The sequence below is a fragment of the Mrakia frigida genome, assembly GCF_051309035.1.
Source record: "Mrakia frigida strain ATCC 22029 unplaced genomic scaffold BDY24scaffold_17, whole genome shotgun sequence".
Lineage (NCBI taxonomy): Eukaryota > Fungi > Basidiomycota > Tremellomycetes > Cystofilobasidiales > Mrakiaceae > Mrakia > Mrakia frigida.
Genome location: NW_027481264.1, coordinates 419,012 through 438,276, shown reverse-complemented (window position 1 = coordinate 438,276; position 19,265 = coordinate 419,012). Strand labels below are relative to the sequence as shown.

General features: G+C 54.0%; 6 protein-coding genes across 6 annotated transcripts; 4 read left to right on the top strand and 2 right to left on the bottom strand.

Annotated features, from left to right (window-relative positions):
- Position 1: 1 nt before the first annotated feature.
- On the top strand, positions 2–2,869 carry BDY24DRAFT_390649 (uncharacterized protein). The gene is made up of 6 exons (XM_076640694.1): positions 2–204; positions 278–1,313; positions 1,400–1,925; positions 2,061–2,319; positions 2,391–2,611; positions 2,720–2,869. Exons 1-6 carry the CDS (start codon positions 121–123, stop codon positions 2,766–2,768), a joined length of 2,175 nt encoding a protein of 724 aa, XP_076496283.1. The 5' UTR covers positions 2–120; the 3' UTR covers positions 2,769–2,869.
- Positions 2,870–3,058: 189 nt separating this feature from the next.
- On the bottom strand, positions 3,059–4,330 carry BDY24DRAFT_390647 (NADH dehydrogenase [ubiquinone] 1 beta subcomplex subunit 7; the record flags this gene model as incomplete). The annotated part of the gene is made up of 6 exons (XM_076640693.1): positions 3,059–3,276; positions 3,366–3,467; positions 3,578–3,592; positions 3,674–3,688; positions 4,053–4,121; positions 4,193–4,330. Coding segments are annotated over 6 exons (439 nt in total), but the record flags the coding sequence as incomplete, so codon positions are not given.
- A 228-nt stretch (positions 4,331–4,558) lies between these two features.
- SEC27 (coatomer subunit beta') lies at positions 4,559–8,777 on the top strand. The gene is made up of 15 exons (XM_076637892.1): positions 4,559–4,602; positions 4,674–4,694; positions 4,798–4,868; positions 4,950–5,077; positions 5,142–5,355; positions 5,428–5,616; positions 5,696–5,963; positions 6,070–6,263; positions 6,374–6,689; positions 6,794–6,960; positions 7,032–7,139; positions 7,219–7,427; positions 7,570–7,851; positions 8,005–8,490; positions 8,601–8,777. Exons 1-15 carry the CDS (start codon positions 4,600–4,602, stop codon positions 8,648–8,650), a joined length of 2,706 nt encoding a protein of 901 aa, XP_076496281.1. The 5' UTR covers positions 4,559–4,599; the 3' UTR covers positions 8,651–8,777.
- Positions 8,778–9,057: 280 nt separating this feature from the next.
- Positions 9,058–13,979, top strand: BDY24DRAFT_390640 (Sodium/hydrogen exchanger family-domain-containing protein). The gene is made up of 19 exons (XM_076640692.1): positions 9,058–9,302; positions 9,436–9,515; positions 9,628–9,675; positions 9,817–9,840; positions 9,942–10,007; positions 10,082–10,205; positions 10,329–10,453; positions 10,534–10,612; positions 10,703–10,926; positions 11,017–11,105; positions 11,188–11,359; positions 11,431–11,440; positions 11,526–11,570; positions 11,639–11,771; positions 11,840–11,942; positions 12,025–12,408; positions 12,484–12,768; positions 12,842–13,120; positions 13,193–13,979. Exons 2-19 carry the CDS (start codon positions 9,459–9,461, stop codon positions 13,679–13,681), a joined length of 2,736 nt encoding a protein of 911 aa, XP_076496280.1. The 5' UTR covers positions 9,058–9,302; positions 9,436–9,458; the 3' UTR covers positions 13,682–13,979.
- A 131-nt stretch (positions 13,980–14,110) lies between these two features.
- Positions 14,111–17,294, bottom strand: BDY24DRAFT_390630 (uncharacterized protein). The gene is made up of 12 exons (XM_076640691.1): positions 17,114–17,294; positions 16,112–16,820; positions 15,861–15,937; positions 15,679–15,772; positions 15,482–15,596; positions 15,264–15,385; positions 14,989–15,154; positions 14,841–14,918; positions 14,708–14,774; positions 14,446–14,623; positions 14,217–14,328; positions 14,111–14,133 (listed from the first exon to the last, which is right to left on the bottom strand). Exons 1-10 carry the CDS (start codon positions 17,174–17,176, stop codon positions 14,495–14,497), a joined length of 1,620 nt encoding a protein of 539 aa, XP_076496279.1. The 5' UTR covers positions 17,177–17,294; the 3' UTR covers positions 14,111–14,133; positions 14,217–14,328; positions 14,446–14,494.
- A 119-nt stretch (positions 17,295–17,413) lies between these two features.
- Positions 17,414–18,908, top strand: BDY24DRAFT_390627 (ubiquitin carboxyl-terminal hydrolase). Its single transcript, XM_076640690.1, has 7 exons — positions 17,414–17,513; positions 17,615–17,654; positions 17,735–17,973; positions 18,057–18,162; positions 18,254–18,404; positions 18,510–18,594; positions 18,716–18,908. Exons 2-7 carry the CDS (start codon positions 17,615–17,617, stop codon positions 18,812–18,814), a joined length of 720 nt encoding a protein of 239 aa, XP_076496278.1. The 5' UTR covers positions 17,414–17,513; the 3' UTR covers positions 18,815–18,908.
- Positions 18,909–19,265: the final 357 nt, after the last annotated feature.

Sequence of the window (19,265 nt, the reverse complement as noted above, 5' to 3'; positions counted from 1 at the left end):
TGGGGGTTTGAAGAGGGGAGGCGTGGCTTCCGAAACTCGCTTCGAGCTTCGAGGTGAGCTCAACCTCCCTCCGAGTTTGGAACGTAACGACCACCACAGATCCATGCTTCTTAGCCTAGAATGGATATCAAGGACTCAATAGCTCTCTCTTCTCACGTCGCATCCGCTGGAATAGGTCTAGCAATCACAGGAACTCGTTTTGGAGTCAGTCTTCCCTCTTCCCCAACCCGTTCGTTGTGAACTCCCCCACCTGACTCCTTCTTTCCGCCTCCTACAGCTTGGAATCGCTCGAGCAGTTACAGGAAGTCTCGCCACCGTCGCTGGAACCGTCTTGGACCATACTCTTTCCCTCACAACTCCTCAAACTTCCTTCACCGGTGGTCCAGCCTCCCTTCTTCTCTCCTCCCTCACTTCCTCCTCCTGGGATGTCATCGACACCCTCGCCATCACTCCCCTCCTTCTTTCCCAATCCATCACCGCTACCTCCCTCTCAGCAGCAGCCAACGTCGCCCATTCGATCTTTGGATCATCCACCGAATCGGACTTCTCGCTCGGAGCGTTCGTCTCTTTGGTCCAGAGGGAGGTTCTCGACGACGAGCAGCGCGAGAGACTGCCTCCCGGCCTGGAGTACTCGTTCATGAGCGTCCTGAAGGCACTGGGAGCTTGGGGAGCCCTCCAGGGAGTGACTGGTCGATGGGCAGATGGAAGGATGTTGGAGGGGCTAAAGGAAGTCAACGTGGAGAGGGATTGGGCAGGGACGAATCAGGATCCCCTCGATGGGGAGAGGAGGGCGTCACAGAACGAGAAGGACGTCGATATCGAGCAAGAGGTCCTCATTACGAAGACCGAGGAGGTCCACGGCTCGAATGGAAGTCTAGACGCGACGGTCATCACAGCAGAACTCGGTCACCCAAGCTCGTCAAGTCCTTCCTCCTCCTCGCGTCCGATCCCAACCTCCACGTCGTCGTCTTCCCCTCTTCCACCTCCAACTCCCCCTTCCGACTTCCGTTCCGACGTCCTTCGATACGCCAACATCTGTCTCGGATCGTACGGAGGAGCTGGGATGCTCTTCTTCGGAATTGCGATCCCAAAGAAGGAGAAGAAGACGTCGTCGCCGTCAACAGCAACATCAGCCGAAGCGGAGCTCGTCGTCGTAGTGGAGAAGGCCATCGACGAAGAAGCAGCATTTCATCAGGATCCTTCGAAGGAGAAGGATCAGCCGGAGGTGGCAGTCGAGGTCGAAACGAAGCTGGAGAAGGATGTCGCACATGGTTTCTTCTCGACGATCTTCGGGAAGCACGACCAACACATCTGTGAGTATTGAAACCTCTCGGATGCGCATTTGCAGACAAACCTCTGACTCTCACTCGCCTCATTACTTTTTCATCCTCGTCCCCAGTCGAGCACTTCGCCGAGATCAACACTCCGTCCGACGCGTCGTCTTCCACTCCTCCCAAACTCTCCGTCGCTGCTCTTCAAGCTCACGGAGGTCTCCCTCGGTTCTGGGTCCTCACAGATCATACCCGCAACACCGTCGTTCTCGCCATCCGAGGAACCATGTCGCTCAACGAGCTCGCTATTGATCTCACCTGCGATGCGTCCGACTTCGAACCTCAAACCTCCTCCTCGTCGTCTTCGTCGTCTTCTTCCGGCACAGAAGGGAAACCCAAATCGTACCACGTCCATTCGGGGATGCTCCTTCTCGCCCAGAAGATGGGAAGGGAGGGAGGGAAGGTTCACGCTGCTGTGAAGGCTGCGTTGGAAGGGAACGAAGGGTATGAGCTCGTCATTTGCGGTCATTCTCTGGGAGCTGGAGTGGGAGGGCTGTTGGGACTGTTGTGGGCGGATGTGGATAGCTGTGAGACGAGCTTGGAGTCTGGGTTGCCTTTGGGAAGGAAGGTGAAGGTGTGGGCGTTCGCCTGCCCGTGAGTCGTCGTTCTTTCCATCTTCCCTCCCCGAGTTCCCCTTTTGTTTTCGGGAACCGTGACGTCGGGAAAGGGGAGGGTCGTTCGACTGAGCTCCTCGCCTCGTCTCGGGCTGACTGGCCTCTCTCTCTTTAGGTGTATCACATCCTCTTCCCTCTCACTCCTTTCCCGAAACCTCATCACCTCTATCGAACTCTCCTACGATCTCGTCTCTCGCCTCTCCCTCGGCTCGATTCGAGACCTTCGAGCCGTCTCGGACTGGTTGAACCACGCTCTCAAGTCCAAGCCCGAGGAAGGAGGAGTCGACGGTCTTCTGGGTCGGATGGGAAGGTTCAAGCTCGGCGGGAAGGGAAGATGGATCGATTTGGGTCAGAGACAGGAGGAGGAGGATTTCGTGAGTCTTTCTCGTCGTCTTTCTCTTCGCTCTTCTCTGCGAGACTGATACAATTTTGTTCTTTCCCTCAGTTCCTATCCCTCCGAAAAACCCTCTCAGCTCAAATGCAGTCCCAACACCTCTACCCAGCCGGAACGACGTACCTCCTTCTTCAACCCAACGACCTCCATCCCGACACGCTCGCCTCTTCGTCCCTCCTCCCTCTTCCGCCCACGAGGACGATGCGGGTGTTCAAGGTCGAGAAACCCGAGAAGGTTTTTAGTGAGATTGTGTTTGATCCGGCGATGTTGAGGTGAGTAATTTCGTAGCGTTCTCTCCGTTTCGAGGTCGACGCGACGAGACAAGAAGATTGAGAGGACAAGGCTGACTCGTCTTGCTCTTCGTTGCTTTCGTCTTTCAGTTGCCATCTACCCCAGAAGTACGCTTCTGCGCTGAAGGAGCTGTTTTGAGGAAGGAAGGAAGGAGGAGGTGGGATGGAAGGACGAGGACGAAACGAGACGAGACGAGGACGCTGCTTTTTTAACGATTACGATGGACTCTTACTTCACGAAGACGAGCTGAAGAATCAGATGTAAGGCGTTGCTTCTCTTCGCTGACCATCTTGTTCGTTCGAGTTTGCGAAAGCGAGAGTGAGAGTCAGTGGTTTCAAGATCGTCGACTCGAGAAAGCGATCGTCTCAGCGTCGACTTCTTCGAACAGGCAGTGCGCCCCGTCTTCCAGCGACAGAATACGAACGAAGTCAAAACCAAGAGAGAACCATCAAAATCGTCGTAAAAAGAAGAACCAGCCAAAAGGAAGGAAAAGGAACGAAAGGAAAGCGAACGACCAACAAAAAAAAGAAACCAAAACCTCCCTCCTCACTTCGCTGCTGCTCCCTTCTTGGGCAAAGGGACGTAATCGTAAGGTCCATCCGGGCCAGGCGTAGGGTCCTGGTTTGCGTAGATGTCCAGCAGCTCCCTTTACCCAGTCGGAGAAGCGAGTGAGAAGTCAGCTCGTCGTCGTCGTCCATCTGTGAAGAGGAAAGAAACTGTGGAGGTTCTGCTCACGATGTCATCCATAGCTGCTGGTCGATTCGAGTAACGGGACCTGTCCCGTTGATGCGAGCTTCTTCTCTGAGTCGAGTTGCTTTTCTCATTCGACGAAGGAAGCTGAGGGACAGAGGAGGGAGGGAAAGAGGGAGGTCAGCGGAGAGGAGAGAGGGAGCGAGTGAGGAGGACTTGATGAGGATCGCAGAAGGGAGTGACGACACTGAACTGACTCTTTGTACTCGCAGCTGAGGGAGACGAGGTAGGAGGAAAGGAGAGGAGGAGAATGAGATGAGCTTGGTTCGGAGGGAGGGAAAGGAAGAGCTCACATCTCCCATCTGGACCTAAAGGCGAAAACACAAAGCAAGGGTAAAAACAGTCAGCTACATGGCTCACGAGCTATCAGAAGAGCTCGACAACATGATTGCGTTCTGCTGGATCGCAACGATGAAGCTCAAAGGAAGAGGGAGCTCGCCGGTCTGATCCGTTGAGCTCCCTGTCCTCCCTTCCTTCCCTCTCCTTCACCAAAAGTCCAACTCATACCTCGACCACATCAAAGTATGACTTCTGAGCTTGCTTTCCTCCCAAACTTCTTTACCAGAGAACTCTACAGCTCTCAAGAACCGTCTGAATCCCTCGAGATCCCCGCATCTCGCTCCCTCACGCCCCACCCGCCTCCTCCAGTCTCCCCGTCTTCAAGCTACTCACTTCTCAGCATGGCACTTCCAAGGCACATGGTAGGTTTGCAGCTGGCACTGCCTCAGAGGGATGAAGTGTCTGTAGAGTAGAAGAAACGAGTCAGCGAGGGAGTATAGGACGGGAAGGGGGAAGGAAGAGGAGGAGCTGACCCCGAGCAGAGATCCCTCCAATTGAGCGGGATATTGTGAGCTCGTAGATCTGCTTGGGAAGCCACAAAGGGGTAGGGGACGCGATGTTCTTCTTCGGAGAGTTCTCGAGCTTCGACGGGGGGGAGTTTGTGGACCATCGTGGATGGAAGGAGGAAAGAACAGCGAGGACGAGCCGACGAGGACAGGCCTCGCTTTTCCCTTGACGACGCGAAAACCTTCGTTCTTTGCTTGGAGATCGAACTCAACGTGCTTCACAGCTCAGAAAATCGAGAAAAGTCAACAAAAACAAAGAGATGGTGACCCGCAGCTGTTCCATTAGGATTCGGTAAGCCTTTGGAATCGCTGCTTGATCTCGCTGCATTCAAACGCCCATCTCGACCTTCCCTCCCCTCCTTCTTTCTCCGAAGATGGTGAGCTCGCTGCTCCCTCCCGCTTCCTTTTTTCTCCTCGCTGATTCTCTTTCCTTTTACCTCTTTGACAGCCTCTCCAACTGGATGTCAAAGTTAGTTTCGTCGTTGCTTGTAGCTCGAGAGCAAGAAGAAGCATGAGCTGGCGCGCTGACTTTCATTCCCTCCTCCTTCGGTTCCACTGTTCTCCTCCTGCAGCGATGTCTCTATTCTCGCTCGGACAGGGTCAAGTCGGTCGACTTCCATCCTACAGAGCCTCTCGTTATCACGTAGGTCGTCTTCGCGTTCCCTCGAGACCTCTGCTCGAGCTTGACTGACTCCTTCCTTTTGATCCATCGCTTCCCTTCCAGCGGTCTCTACAACGGAACAGCCGCTATCTGGAACTACGAGACTAGTCAACTGGTTCGATCGTTCGACATCACAGATGTTCCTGTTCGAGCTATCGCCTTCATAGCTAGGAAATCGTGGTTCGTGACTGGTGAGCTCGCTCCTTCCTTCCCTTCGCTCGTCCAAGCTCAAACTGATCTCTCTTTCCCTTGCAGGTTCGGACGACTTCCAACTTCGCTGCTACAACTACAACACTGGGGAGAAGATCACCTCGTTCGAATCTCACTCAGACTACATGAGGTGTTTGGTCGTCCATCCGACTCTCCCTCTCATCCTCACCGGGAGCGACGACATGACCGTCAAATGCTGGGACTGGGATCAGAACTGGAAGTGCACTCAGGTCTTCGAAGGACACGGTCATTATATAATGTAACGACCGGACTCGAAGTCTCATCAATTTTTCTCTTGTAGGACCGCCAGCTGACTTGTCTTTCGTTTCAGGGCCCTCGCCATCAACCCGAAGGACTCGAACACCTTCGCCTCCGCCTGTCTCGACCACACCGTCAAGGTCTGGTCTCTAGGAAACGCTACTGCCAACTTCTCTCTCGACGCTCACGAGAAGGGAGTCAACTACGTCGAATACTACCACGGAGGAGACAAACCGTACATGATCACGACGGGAGACGATCGGTTCGTTCCGTCTTTCTTTTGGACTCTATACCTCGTTCGACGAAGCTAACAACATGTCTCTATACATCTCGTCTCATAGAACTATCAAGATCTGGGACTACCACTCCAAATCCTGCGTCCAGGTCCTCGAATCTCACACCGGAAACGTCTCCTTCGCCCTCTTCCATCCCTCTCTTCCCATCATCATCTCCGGTTCCGAGGACGGTACCGTCAAAATTTGGCACTCGGCTACGTACAGGCTCGAGAACACTCTCAGCTACGGTCTGGAAAGGGCATGGTGTGCTGCTTACAAGAAGCATGGAAACGAGGTTGCGATCGGGTACGATGAGGGAGTTGTCGTCGTCAAGGTTCGTTCAAGCTCGTCTATACGTGTACCGACGCGACGATATCGGCGATGGACGAAGAGTTTCACAGAGCTGACCTCCTTGCCGTGTACTTGCTGTTTTATCACAGCTCGGACGAGAGGAGCCTTCCGTCTCGATGGACTCGGCTGGAAAGATCGTCTTCGCCAGAAACACCGAGATCCTCACCTCGTCGGTTCAGTCCATCGAGGGTGGTCCCGACGGAGAACGACTCCCTGTGTCTGTTCGAGAGCTCGGAAGTACCGAGGTCTACCCTCAGTCCCTTCAGCACTCTCCCAACGGACGGTTCGTCAACGATTCCTCTTTCGTCGTCGCTTCGACGCGTTTCTCTCTAGTCTCAATTGCTGACCTCGACCTTCCCTTTCCCTTTCCCTTCTTTCATCAATCATCACTAGATTCGTCACCGTCTGTGGAGATGGAGAGTACATCGTCTACACCTCCCTCGCCTGGCGAAACAAAGCTTTCGGAACCGGAACCTCGTTCGCTTGGGCTCTCGACTCTAACACCTACGCCGTTCAGGAGGGAAAGTCTCGTGTGCGAGTCTACAGGAACTTCAAGGAGAGAGCTGGACTCATCAAGTCTGGAAGCGGGTGGGCTGTCGAGGGAATCCACGGAGGTGTGCTGTTGGGAGCTCGAGGAAACGGTTTCGTGATCTTCTGGGATTGGGAGACTGGAGCGGTCGTCAGGAGGATCGAGGTCGATGCCAACGAGGTGAGTCTTTATTTTTCCATCTCGGACTTTCCGTAGAGCTTGGGGCGATGAGAGAGACACGTACTGATCATTCGTTCGATCTCGTCGCGTCTCCCTTCGTTCAGATCACCTGGTCCGCCAACGGCAACCTCGTCGCCATCACTGGAGACGACTCCTTCTACCTTCTCAAGTTCGACCGAGATGCCTACAACGCCGCTCTCGAGTCTGGAGTCGAGATCACCGACGAGGGAGTCGAGGAGGCTTTCGAGCTCGTCGCTGAGATCTCGGAGAGGTTCGTCTTCTTTTCGGTTTCGCTCTTCGTCTTCGTTCACTCGAAACTGATTCAAATTGCTTCGACTATAGTGTCAAGACCTCCAAGTGGGTCGGAGACTGCTTCATCTACACCACCGCTAGCAACAAGCTCAGCTACCTCATCGGAGATCAATCTCACACCATCAACCACTTCGACAAGTGAGTTCTCTCGTCTCTTACTCTCCTCAATCGATTCTCTCTCGCTGACCTCGACCTTTCCATCTCTTCCCTTCCACAGCAACATGTACCTCCTCGGTTACCTTCCTTCCCAGAACAAGATCTACCTCGCCGACAAGGACGTCAACGTCTTCAGCTACTCCCTGTCCATCTCCCTCATCGACTACCAGACCGCCATTCTTCGAGGAGACATGGATACGGCCAAGCAGATCCTTCCCAGCGTTCCTTCCGATCAGAGAAACCGAGTCGCTAGGTTCTTGGAGACTCAGGGTTCGTGTCTCGTTTTCCTCGTCCTTTCTTTCCGTCGCCCGTCTTCGAAGAGCCGGCGTCTTCGTTTCGTATCGCTGACCTTTCTTTCCTCTCTCCTCAACTGCCTCTCTCCCTCCCTCTCAATAACATCGCACCCACCCAGATCTCAAGGAACTCGCCCTCGAAGTCTCCACCGACCCGGATCACAAGTTCGACCTCGCCATCCAGCTCGACGACCTCGAGACCGCGTTGGACCTCGCTCGATCCAGTCCGGACGTCGGATCCGAACCCAAGTGGAAGGTCGTTGGGGACAAGGCTCTCGCCGCTTGGAAGATCGATCTCGCCGAGGAGTGCTTCAAGAAGGCTGGGGATTACGGAGCGTTGCTTTTGATCTACACGTCGATTGGGGATAGGAAGGGGACGGAGTGGTTGGCGGAGACGGCTCGTGAGTGATACAGCTCTTCTCTCATCCCTCGAACGAGACTGTTTTTTGCTTCGTTTCGTTTCGGAGTCGTTCAAGATCCCTTTCCCTCTTCGTCAAACTGACGCGTCTTCCCTCCCTCCTCCCCTCTTCCTCCCCTTCCCTCCCTTCCAACAGTCGCCAAATCCCTCCACAACATTGCCTTCGCCGCCTACCTCCAACTCGGGGACGTCACCCCATGCATCCAACTCCTCCTCTCCACCGACCGAATCCCCGAAGCAGCCTTCCTCGCTCGAACCTACGCTCCCTCCCAGACCTCTTCCGTCGTTCAAGCCTGGAAGGAGTCCTTGGTCAAGGAGGGGAAGGGGAAGGTAGCGAAGGCGATTGCGGATCCTGGGGTGGAGGGGGAGATGGAGATGTTTGAGGAAGGGTGGGAGGAGGTGCTGAGGAGGGAGAGAGGAGAGGAGGTCGAGGAGGAGGAGGAGGAGGTGTTCGAGGAGGTTGAGGAGGCCGAGAGCGAGACGGAGAAGGAGGAGATTGTTGAGGAGAAGGAGGATGTCGCTGAGGAGGAGGAGAGGGAGAGTGCGTTGGAGAAGGTTGTGGAGGGGGTGAAGGGGTTGGTCGTTGGGAAGACTGAGGAGGAGGAGGAGGACGCGTCGGAAGGTGAGTCTTTCTGTTCGTCGTCTTCGCCGTCCATCTAGCTTCTTGCTCGACTTCTTTCTCGAGCCCATCGCTGACTTTACTCTTTGTTCCATGTTCGTTCGCTCCATCAGCCCCATCACCTCCAGCAGTCGTTGACGAGAAGAAGAAGACGTCGTCTTGATCTCTCTCTCTCTCTCCTCCCTCTCGTTCCTTCTTCTAGATTTTTAGCCCACCCTTTTCGACGCGTACCTTACTTTTCTCTTTCTCACTTTCTCTTTCTCTTGACGATCATACCAAACTGCTTTCTCTTTCTCTTTGGCTCGTATTGACGAGCTCGTTCGAAAGAGAAGGAGGAGGGACGCGGGGCTGCTGATCGTCTCACGGGCTGGACGGCGACCAACTCACCACGTTCTAGCAGAAGAAACCCCAACGCTGAAGCAGAGCGAAAGAAGGCAAACGCTTCGTTCCTTGTTTCTCAGGCTCACTGAAAAAACAAGGTCTCAGAAAAAGAAGGGAGAGTGAACCCAAACTGCCCCGCGACGCCGCCTCGACCGATTCGACCTCTCGTTCTTGTTGTTCTCATTTCCTAACGCTCACCACAACCACACCCTCCCATCCAACTACTCCCGTTCGCGTTCGTCTCCACTCGGTCCTCTTCTTCCCTAGATCGGCTTCAAAGCTCAGCAGAGACCTCTCTCCTCGTCTCTCTCGATCAGGGACCAACTCTCTCAGCAATCTCCCCTCTCTCTCTCTCGTTCCTTTCCGTTTCTCCCAAGAAATTACAACCAGGAACCTCTTTCCTTTCCTAACCACTATCACCTGACCTTTCCTTAGTGAGTTTACTCTTGTCGCTGCCCTGGATTCGCAGTTCTCCTCTTCGAAAAAGGAGAAGGAACGAACGAAATCGAAGTCTGACCTCCAACGGCCTCCTCCTCCTCTCCTCTTCCCTCCGCTTCCTCTCAAAAGAGCTTCAACGACGACGACGAACGATGGAATACGTTCATGAGATCATCAACATGAAGAGAGCTACCGTTACCACGGATCAGGTAAGTTCAAGTCTGGAGAAGAAGGGGCAACGAGGGAGAGGAGGAGGAGCCGAGGAGGGAACGAGCTCGCAAGAACGATTCGCTGATCCCCTTTCGTTTCGGATTCGATTAGAGTGGAGTGATAGGTGGATCGAACCCTACTCATTTCAATGCTGCCAACGTGAGTCTTCGTGTATCCTCGAAGAGGAGGGAGAGAAGGAGGGAAGCTGGGAGAGTTGAAGGGGCTGGGCTCTGTGAGGTTCGAGCTGACCTTGTTTCCGTCCCTTCCCTTGATTACGTTCGTTGCTTCGTTCGCGCTCAGCCCATCACCCTGTTCATCATCCAGGTAAGTCTACCTCTCTGAAGCTAGTGTAGAAGAGTCAACGCTAGAAACTGATCTTTTTTCTGCTCCCTTGCCCGCCTCGTCCTCGTTCCGTCGCCTCTCAGCTGTGCCTGATCCTCGCCGTCACTCAAGTCCTCTCCCTGCTGTTCGCTAAGCTTCGACAACCCAAGGTCAGTGCGAACACTGCGCAGGGACGCTCGTGGAGATCAAAGCTGAAGCTGATGTTGGTGGATTTCTGGAACAGGTCATCGCAGAAGTCATAGGAGGAATCCTGCTCGGGCCAACGGTTCTTGGAAGAATACCAAACTTTTCGAGGAGGATCTTCCCAGTTGAGAGCTTGTCGTACTTGAACTTGGTTTCTACAATCGGTGAGTAGAAGGTTCGAGAGTGAGAGGGAGGGGAAGGAGAAGAGGGGAGGAACGAGGAGGCACGGTTCGCTCGGCGGCGACGCGGTGGATCGAGAGCTGACCTTCTCGTTGCCTTTCGCTTAGGTTTGATCCTCTTCCTCTTCATCGTTGGACTGGAGGTCGACGTCTCAGTCGTGAAGAGGAACGCCAGAGCTGCTGTGACGATCTCGGCGGCTGGTATGATCCTGCCCTTTGGGTTCGGAGCTGCTGTGAGTTTCGCCCTTTCCCTCTTCTTGTTCCTCCCTCTTTCTCGCTCCTCGCTGACCCCCTAGACCTTTTTTTCCTCCAGATCGCTGTTCCCATCTACAACAAGTTCATCGATACAGATTCAGTCTCGTTCGGACACTTCTTGCTCTTCGTTGGAACTGGTTCGTTCTCGTTTCTCTCTTCTTCGTCCCTACTCTCCCGTCCCTACACAAACTGACTCTCTCCTGCTGTTTTCCGTCCTCTCACCTCAGCCATGTCCATCACCGCCTTCCCCGTCCTCTGTCGAATCCTCACCGAGCTCAAGCTCCTCGATACCACCGTCGGAATCGTCGTTCTCTCAGCTGGAGTCGGAAACGATGTTGTCGGTTGGGTCCTGCTCGCTCTGACCGTCGCTCTCGTCAACGCGTCCGCTGGAGGAAGCGGATCTGGAGTCAACGCTGTGTACATCTTGCTTTGCGCTATCGGGTGGACTATCGTGAGTACAGTCTCGGATCGAATCGAACTTTCGAGTCGGAGCGTCGTCGACTGACTTTCCTTCTTCGTTCCTCTTCTTCGCCTCGCCCAGATCTGCTGTTGGCCGCTTAGGAAGATCTTCTACTACCTCGCTATCAAGACGGGATCGATCGAGAATGGACATCCTACTCCTTTCATGATGTGAGTCTGTCTCTCTTTCGTCTCCTTCTCGAGACTCTTCTCGTCGCGACGCGTCCTGACCCTCTCCATTTCGTTTTTCAAGGACCTTGACTCTCTTCCTTGTCTTCGCCTCCGCCTTCGTCACCGACATCATCGGAGTTCACGCTATCTTTGGAGGGTTCATCGCTGCTTTCGCTATCCCTCACGAAGGAGGGTTCGCCATCGCTCTCGTCTCGAAGATCGAGGATATCGTGACGATCTTGTTCCTTCCTCTCGTGAGTTGCTCTCGACCTCTTTCGTCCACGTCAGACTCGGGCTGATCTTCCCCTTCTCTCTCCTCTTCCAGTACTTCACTCGTGAGTTTCTATTGCCTTCGAACACGTCGAGGAGATCGAGCTCATCGCTGACTCTGCTTCCTCTCCTTTCCTTCTCCCTCTTCAGTCTCCGGTCTCAAAACCAATTTGGGTCTTCTCGACAACGGAATCAGTGAGCCACCACCTCCTTCCTTCTCTCACCAAACCACCTCGCTGACCTGGGTTCTCCTCCTTCTTCAGCTTGGGGATATACGGTCCTCCTCTGCTTCGTCGCCTTCATCGGCAAATTCCTGGGTTGCGCTGGAGCGGCTCGTCTCAACAGGTTCGGGATCCGAGAGAGCATGGCTGTTGGTACACTGATGAGTTGCAAAGGGTGAGTCTACGTTTCTCGTAGAGTGGGAGGGAGTACAGCGCTGATTCGAATGTTTACGTTTGCTTCAGTCTCGTCGAATTGATCGTGCTCAACGTTGGTCTCTCGGCTGGGATCCTTGACTCTCGAGTGTTCTCGATGTTCGTCTTCATGGCCGTCATCCTTACCGTCGTCGTGCGTCTTTCTCTCTCGCCTCTTCTCACTCCTCCACGACTCGCTCTAATCTCCCGCTTTTCTCCTCCGCCTTCACCTCCAGACCACTCCCCTCACTCTCCTCTGCTACCCGGCCAAGTACCGAGAATCACTCGCTGCCAACCGAGCGGGTCGAAAGTCCGTCGGCGTCGTCCCAGGACCTTCCTCGACCAACGGAGTTCGCTTCCTCACCACCAAGGTTCTCGTCGTCCTCAACCGAATGGAGCACGTCCCAGCCATCATGACCATCATTCAGCTCCTTCAGCCAAAGAAACCAAGTCCGGATTCCAAGTCGAGCGTGTCGAGCATTGCGGAGAAGCCTCAGGAGGCGATGGACGTGGACGCGTTGAGGTTGATTGAGTTGACGGGGAGGATGTCGGCGGTGATGGCGAGTGCTTCATCGGAGGATATTCTGAGGAGGGATAATGTTACACAGGTGTTCAGGACTGTGAGTCGCATCGTTCTTCGTCTTTGAGACGAATCGTTGAGCTGACTTTCGACGCTCTTTCGTTCGTTCTTTCAGTTCGGTCACCTCAACCAAACCTCTGTCGTTCCCTTCCTCGCCGTCGTCCCTCAAGATTCCTTCGTCTCGAGCGTCCTCTCACACTCTTCCGAATCCGAAATGGTCATCATCCCTTGGAGTCTCCCCACCAGCGGTTCAACCTTCGACGAGGGATCAACCACCGAGATCTCAACGGCTGCCATCACTACCAACCCTTTCGACGCTCTCTTCGGATCGGGAATCGCAGCTTCGTCGCCTCTCTACTCGCACTTCCTTCGACAGGTCTTTGCGGAATGCACTCAGGATGTGAGTCTCTTCTTCGCCTCGTTCGAAGACGAAGACGCGTCTCTGACCTCTCCTCTCCTTTCCTTCTCTCAAGGTCGCCCTCTTCGTCCACCGAGGAGTTAACCACCCCGATATCAGCGAAACCCAAGGCCAGCATCTCCTCGTCGTCTTCTTCGGAGGAGCAGACGATCGGCTCGCTCTCTCCATCGCGTCCCAGATGTGTCGATCCTCAGGAGTCACCGCTACCGTCGTTCGAATCGTCAAGGACCAAGTCAGTTCCGATGAACCTCTCACGCCTTCGTCTTCCAACGGAGCGGATGCGAAGGATCATGAAGCTGCGATGATCAAGAACCAGATGACGATTGGAAGAGCTGTTCGTTCCATTCTTCTCTTCGACGCGTCGATTCGAAACCCGAGCTGACTTTCGCTTTTCTTCGTACTTTAGGCCAACTCCCTCCCCATCCTCGAATCTAACCTCGACTCCACAGCTGCCGACAACCTCGCCTGGACCCACTTCTCCTCCCCAGCCACCACCGCCCCGCTCACAGGCAACAGGATGACCTTCCACATCCTCCACGCTGCCAAACCCCTCTCCGCCGTCGTTCAACAAGCTCAGCAACTCGCTTCGTCCTCCTCTACCACCACCTCGACTTCTTCTTCCCCCAACCCCAACGCCAGCAACAGCAACGCCAACAAATCCCTCATCGTTATCACCGGACGAAAACGACGATTCGCAGAAGGGTTCCCTTGCCACTCCGAGGAGGTGACTTCAATCTTGGCCAGTCAGGGACATACGTTGCCTTCGACGGGAGCGGAGATGAGGAAGACGTTGGGAGATGTGACGACCGCGGTGGTCGTAGCTGGACCCAGTGCGAGTTTCTTGGTTGTTCAGGCTGGAGGTGGAAGGGGGGAGGTGAAGGCGATGGAGGGTTGATTCGAAGACGCGTCGACTTTCGTTCTCTCGTTTTGCTTTCTCCTCGTTGCTTTTGCTTGCCCTTTCTCGTTGCTTTCTCCTCTTGCTTGTGTTCCCTCCTTGTTATTTTCCTATTTAGAGCCAATCAACCCTCTACTTACGACCCTTTCTGAACCTCTTGCTACCCTTCACGTTTCCGCTTTTTTTTATGGTTCCCGGTCTCTCTTGCACGTCTCTCTCTCTCGCTTTCTTTCTCTTTACTTAACGACCCACCCAACGTTCGATTACGATGGACTTATTATACGCAGTTGCGTTCAACAACGAGAAAGACGGGATGAAAGCAAAGGGGAAGGAAAAGAGAACGAAGGAGAGGGAGACGACGAAAGAAGGGTGTAAACTAATAGAGGAAGCGAAGAGAAAAGTGCTGCTGCTGCTACTGAAGAATCATCGAAATCAAGAAGGTTTATTCGTCGCTGTGAGAAGAGAAAAGAGGGGGACGAGCAGGTCAGCAAAGAGGGAACGAAGAAGAGAGAGCGGAAGACGAGACGCGACTGACTCTGAGTCCTCGATCATCTCCTTGCTTTTGGCGACTGGTTTGGAGCTAGGAATGGGGGGAGCATCGGGGTCGGTGGGTTTGGGATAGGCTTTGACAAGACCGGCGACGACCTCTGAAAGAGAGGGAAGGGAGAGGGAGAGGGAGAGGAAGGGAGGGGAAGAGTCGTCAGCTTGGGTTTTGAGCTCGTCGGGAGGGGAGGGAGAGCTGGAGACTGCAGAAAGGGACGAACGTCGGTACTGGAAATTCGAGACAGCATGTTGGAAAGGCGACAAAGGGAGTCAGCGAAGAAGAACACGAGCAAGCCCAGCAGCGTCGAGGAAAGAACGAACGCTGAGCTCCTTGTAGTGCCAGAGCTTCTTCCTGAGGGAGCTGAAAGCAGCGAGAAGTTGGGGTCCGGACCATTCCTTCTGCAGAGCACACAAGGTGAAGAAGAAGAAGAGGTCAGCAAACGTTCTGATGTCGAACGGATCGTACAAGAAACGAGAGCATACCCAGTTGGCGTCGCGAAGGTCGTACCAGACGACGTCCTTTTCGGTTTCGACGTTGAGTTTCTTGAGCCTATGAGGAAGAAGGAGGAGAGGATCAGGAGGGATTGCGGAGGAATCGACGAGGAGCTCGACTCACTTCTGAGCGAGGATGTACGCGTCGGTCGACGTGAAGTCTTTCCCGTTCGGCTTGACTTGAACTCCTCCCATGTCGACCCTAAGAAGCCAGAAGAAGATAAGCTCGAAACGAGCAGGCAGTGACTGAGATAAGGAGACTTCGAACGAACCACTTTTGTCTACACTGAGATCGACCTCGAGCGAACCCCATCTTCTCGGAGACAACGGACCAGTAGACCTCGGCTTCGTCTCCCGTATCATCTCCTATTCCTCCTCCATGCGTCATCTCGTTGACGATGTTGGAGAGCTGGTCCTCCTCCTCGAGACTCCAGGTACCTGTGGAAAACGAGCGTCGAACGAGCAAACCGATCAGTCTCTGGTTTCTCTTTTCCAGCAAGCAGACTGACGAAGGCGGGCAGTGGGCGAGATAGTAGAAGACACTTACCTTTCTTCCTTGAACCGTCGTTACCGTCGATGTGGTTTCTAAATCGATCTCGACAGTCGAAGGCGGATCGTCCAACGATGGGTTCGAGAAGCTCCCACTTCGCTCCGACCGTGAGAATCCCGCTAAAGGAAAGAGAATGGTCTCGTCAGTCATCTTCGGAGTCAACTGAAACGAGCCATCTCGTTGAAAACTGGACGAGGAAGAGTCGAGGAACGCACGCTCTCAGCTTGTCATCTTCTTCCTTCGACCAGGGACCTTGACCCTTCATCGGATGATACAGTCTTCGAAGATGATGGTAGACGGCGATGATTGGTCGATCCGGGAGAGCTTGAGCTGTGAAAGAGGAGAGGAACAGATCGAAGAGGTCAGGTTCATGGAGGAAATGAGAGCGGGAGAGGAGGGAAAGAGAACGAACTGATCTCCTGGAAAAAGGTAGGGTGATCTCCTCTCTCCTTCCTACCCTTCGAGAAAACAATCTCCACAATTTTGTCCTCGTTGAGACCATGGACCTAAATAGAGCAGACGACGAGGTGGGGAAACAAAGATGAGCGACCAAAGAACGAACACCGCGAGCGAAATAATCTGCGAAGAACGAACCTGCTTGTACTTCTCGATAGCCCCTTTGATCAGAGACTCCTCTGTTTGATTGAACACTCCCTTCTTGAACTTCAGACCTGTTTTCGAAGAGGTGCGAGAAAAAGAAGGAGGTCAGTTCAGCTCGGTGTCTCGTTTCGACGCGTTCGTCCTCAACTCGCTTTCGACCTCTTCTCCACGACTTCCCAAGAAGACTAGCACCTATCTCGAAGATAAGCAAGACTGGATCCAGTCAAACGTGCGCTCAGACTCACCCATCGACGTCGCCAACTTGTTCAGATCCGTCGCAGAGATGTACTTGCTGGTCAAGATAGCGTGATGATCCGCCTCGGTGACCAGTTTGGGAAGGCTCTCGATGGCTCTGGGATCGTCCTTGTTTTTGAGAAAAGCGGTGATGACGTCGCAGCTCTCTTCTGTTGCTTCGGCTCCGAGAGGTTTGGGAACCGACGAGGAAGAGGAGGACGAGGCTCTCGCGACTTTGGTTTCCTTCTTCTTGACGACGGGAGCCTTTCGAGGCTTTACGACTTTGACGGGTTTCTTGAGTCGTTCCAGAGCTTCCAGTTGAAGAGACAGGCGAGAGGAGGTGGGTTCGAGGGTGACTTTGGCGGAGGGAGGAGGAGGGAGGATGGGAGCTGGAAGAGGTTCGAGGTCTACAGCCTTGCCCTTCCCCTTCTCCTTCCTCTTGGCTTCCTTCGCCTCTCTCTTCTTCTGTCTAGCCAATTTCCTCTCCTTCTTAGCTCTCTTCCTCTCGATCTCAGCTTCGGCTTCGGAGGTCGGGCGAGGGGCGGCAGCAGAAGAGGAGGAGGCGAGAGTCGAAGTCGAAGGGACGGTGGAGCTGGGGATGAGTTTGGTTCGCTTCTTGGAGGGTACGAGGGACGGAGGATTGTTGGAAATGGTAGAGGTGGAGGCGATGGGTTGCGAAGGTTCCGTGGAAGCAGGAGTCTTTCGTTTTTTGGAGGCAACCTGGTCGAAGAGAGGAGGAGGGAGGGGAGGGGAAGAAGGAAAGTGAGCTTCGGCTTCCCAGAGAAGTCAAGTGAGAATCCACCGAGCTAGGCACGACGCAGCGATATTCAAAGGAGCTCCTCATTTAGAGCGCACCCCCTTGTCATCTTGGATGAGACAGAACAGCTTGAGAAGCCGTCAAAGAAGACTCCCAGCTCTTGCTTTGAGCTCAACCATCCTTCCTTCTCCTCCCGTCTGACCTTTCCTTCCCTTCCTCCCCTCGTCTCCAACTCTTATGCTCTGCAAGAACTCACGACTGGAAGCTGCACCGTCTGTTGGTCCAATGCTTGTTTGTTCCTTCTCCTGAGAGCGTCCATGTTTCGTCGAAGGAGGAGGATGGCGGTTTGGGAGTCGAAGGAAATTGGAGGTGAGCTCGCACCCTCCTCCTTCTTTCGGCTCAGCTGGGGCAGATGCAAATTTATTAAAAAGCTCTCCCAGGGCATCTCGCATCGGTACTTATTGGAACAAGCTCTCTGATAACTTCTCGAAGCTGTCAGCCGAAATGTAGCTCACAAGGAGGGAGACAATTCGAGGGGACGAAGCTCAACACCTTTTGACCTTCAACGTCTTCCATCTCCTTTCAAACTTCATCTCGCTTAGATCTCCACCTCCCATCCCTCAATCAGCTCTCCTCTCTTTCTTCCATCCTCAAATGTGAGCGAACTACTGCTCCCGGACCGCGAAGGAGGAAGGAGCGATGGACGAGAGCTGACCTCCACGTTTCCTCCCTCCCCTCCCTCCTCCCCTTCTCTCAGATGTCCCCTTCCTGGATCCCTCTCGAGTCTTCGCCCGAAGGTGAGCGCATCAGATCATATCATATCTGAACTCCTACTTCCGGAACTCCTAGGCATGCTGAGGTTGCCTTGCTCGGGCAGTCTTCAACTCGTACGCCAAATCGCTGGGTTTCCCTACGACGGACTCCTCCTTCGTCGATATCTGGGGCTTGGACGCCGACCTTCTCTCCTTCGTCCCTCAGCCTGTCAAGGCCGTTCTTCTCCTCTTCCCCACGACCAAGGAGAGAAGCATCAGAAACAAGGAAGCGGAGAAGAATGGAGAGATCGTGCTGGACAGCAGAAAAGGAGAGGAAGGGGATGTGATGTGGATTCCTCAGACCGTGAGTCGATCTCTTTGCCCGTTTCGTGGCCCAATAATACTTGATTTGGACCCTGACCCTCCTTCAACTCGTGGTTGGATCAGATCGGAAACGCTTGTGGAACCATGGGTCTTCTTCATGCCCTTGGAAACGCTGGCGTTGAGATCCCCTCAGACGCTCCCCTGTACTCCTTCTTCGACGAGGCAAGAAGTCAGTCCACACCTTCAGATGAGCTCCTCGTGCGTCGAATTCTTCTTGATAACAACTGACCATCGTTCTTCGACATTCGTTTCGTTTTCAGAGGTCTCGCCAGCCGCTCGAACGGAACTTCTCTCGACCTCGCCGCTTCTCGCTCGAGCGCACACGTCCGCTTCCTCAGCAGGTCAGACTCTCCTTAGAGAAGAGGATCACAGTACCAACCTCCACTTTATCGCCTTCGTTCAAGGAAGAGGGTACGTTCTGTCTTCTTTTGGCCCGTTGCAGCTCCAGACGCGTCGTCTGCTTCCTCTGACTCCTCGTCTCCTCTTTGTTCTTCGCGCATCTCTCAACTTCAACAGGAAGGACGGTTCTCTTCGAGTAGTCGAACTCGACGGAAACAGAGCTGGTCCAATCGACCTCGGACCCTGCACCGATCTGCTTTCGGTGAGTTCTCGCGGCGTCTCTCGTTCCTTCCCTCTCATTCTCGTCTTCTCTTCCGCTTCCACCCTTCAACTCGATCATCTTCACAGCAGCATTTAACATTTCTTCTGTTGTCTTCTTAAAGGACGTCGCCCGAATCGTCAAGGAGGACTACATGGCGAGCGACCCTACCTCGGACTCCTTTTCGTTGATGGCTCTCGCACCGACTCAAGATCAGGATTAGACTCTACTACTTTGTTTTTGACCCATCGTATACTACATTTGATTCTTTGCTCGAGTCTTGGCTGCCTGGTCAGACGGATCCTTCTACAGGAAATGGAACGGGGTCGAGATCGACGCGCGGAGTCCTTGCTTTCTCTCGAGCTTCGACGCTTCCGCCAGCGAGCTCCACGGATCGACCACGATGAGATGCGATAAGAAGTACATGTAGATTCATAGGCACATGTACTACTAACAAGCCTGAGTAGAATAGTCGATCCGTCTGTGAGCTCAAGAAAGTCCAATCTCACTTCTCCTGCCATCGTGATTTCGAGTCGACTTCCGAAGTGAATGAACGCCGGCCTCGAAGACCCTCGGATTCAAACCGCTCGTTCTGTAGCTGCGCCTAGAGCAACACTGGAACCGAGACCCGACGACGCGGTCTCTCTTCTCCTTCGTCTCTCCCTCTTCCTTTC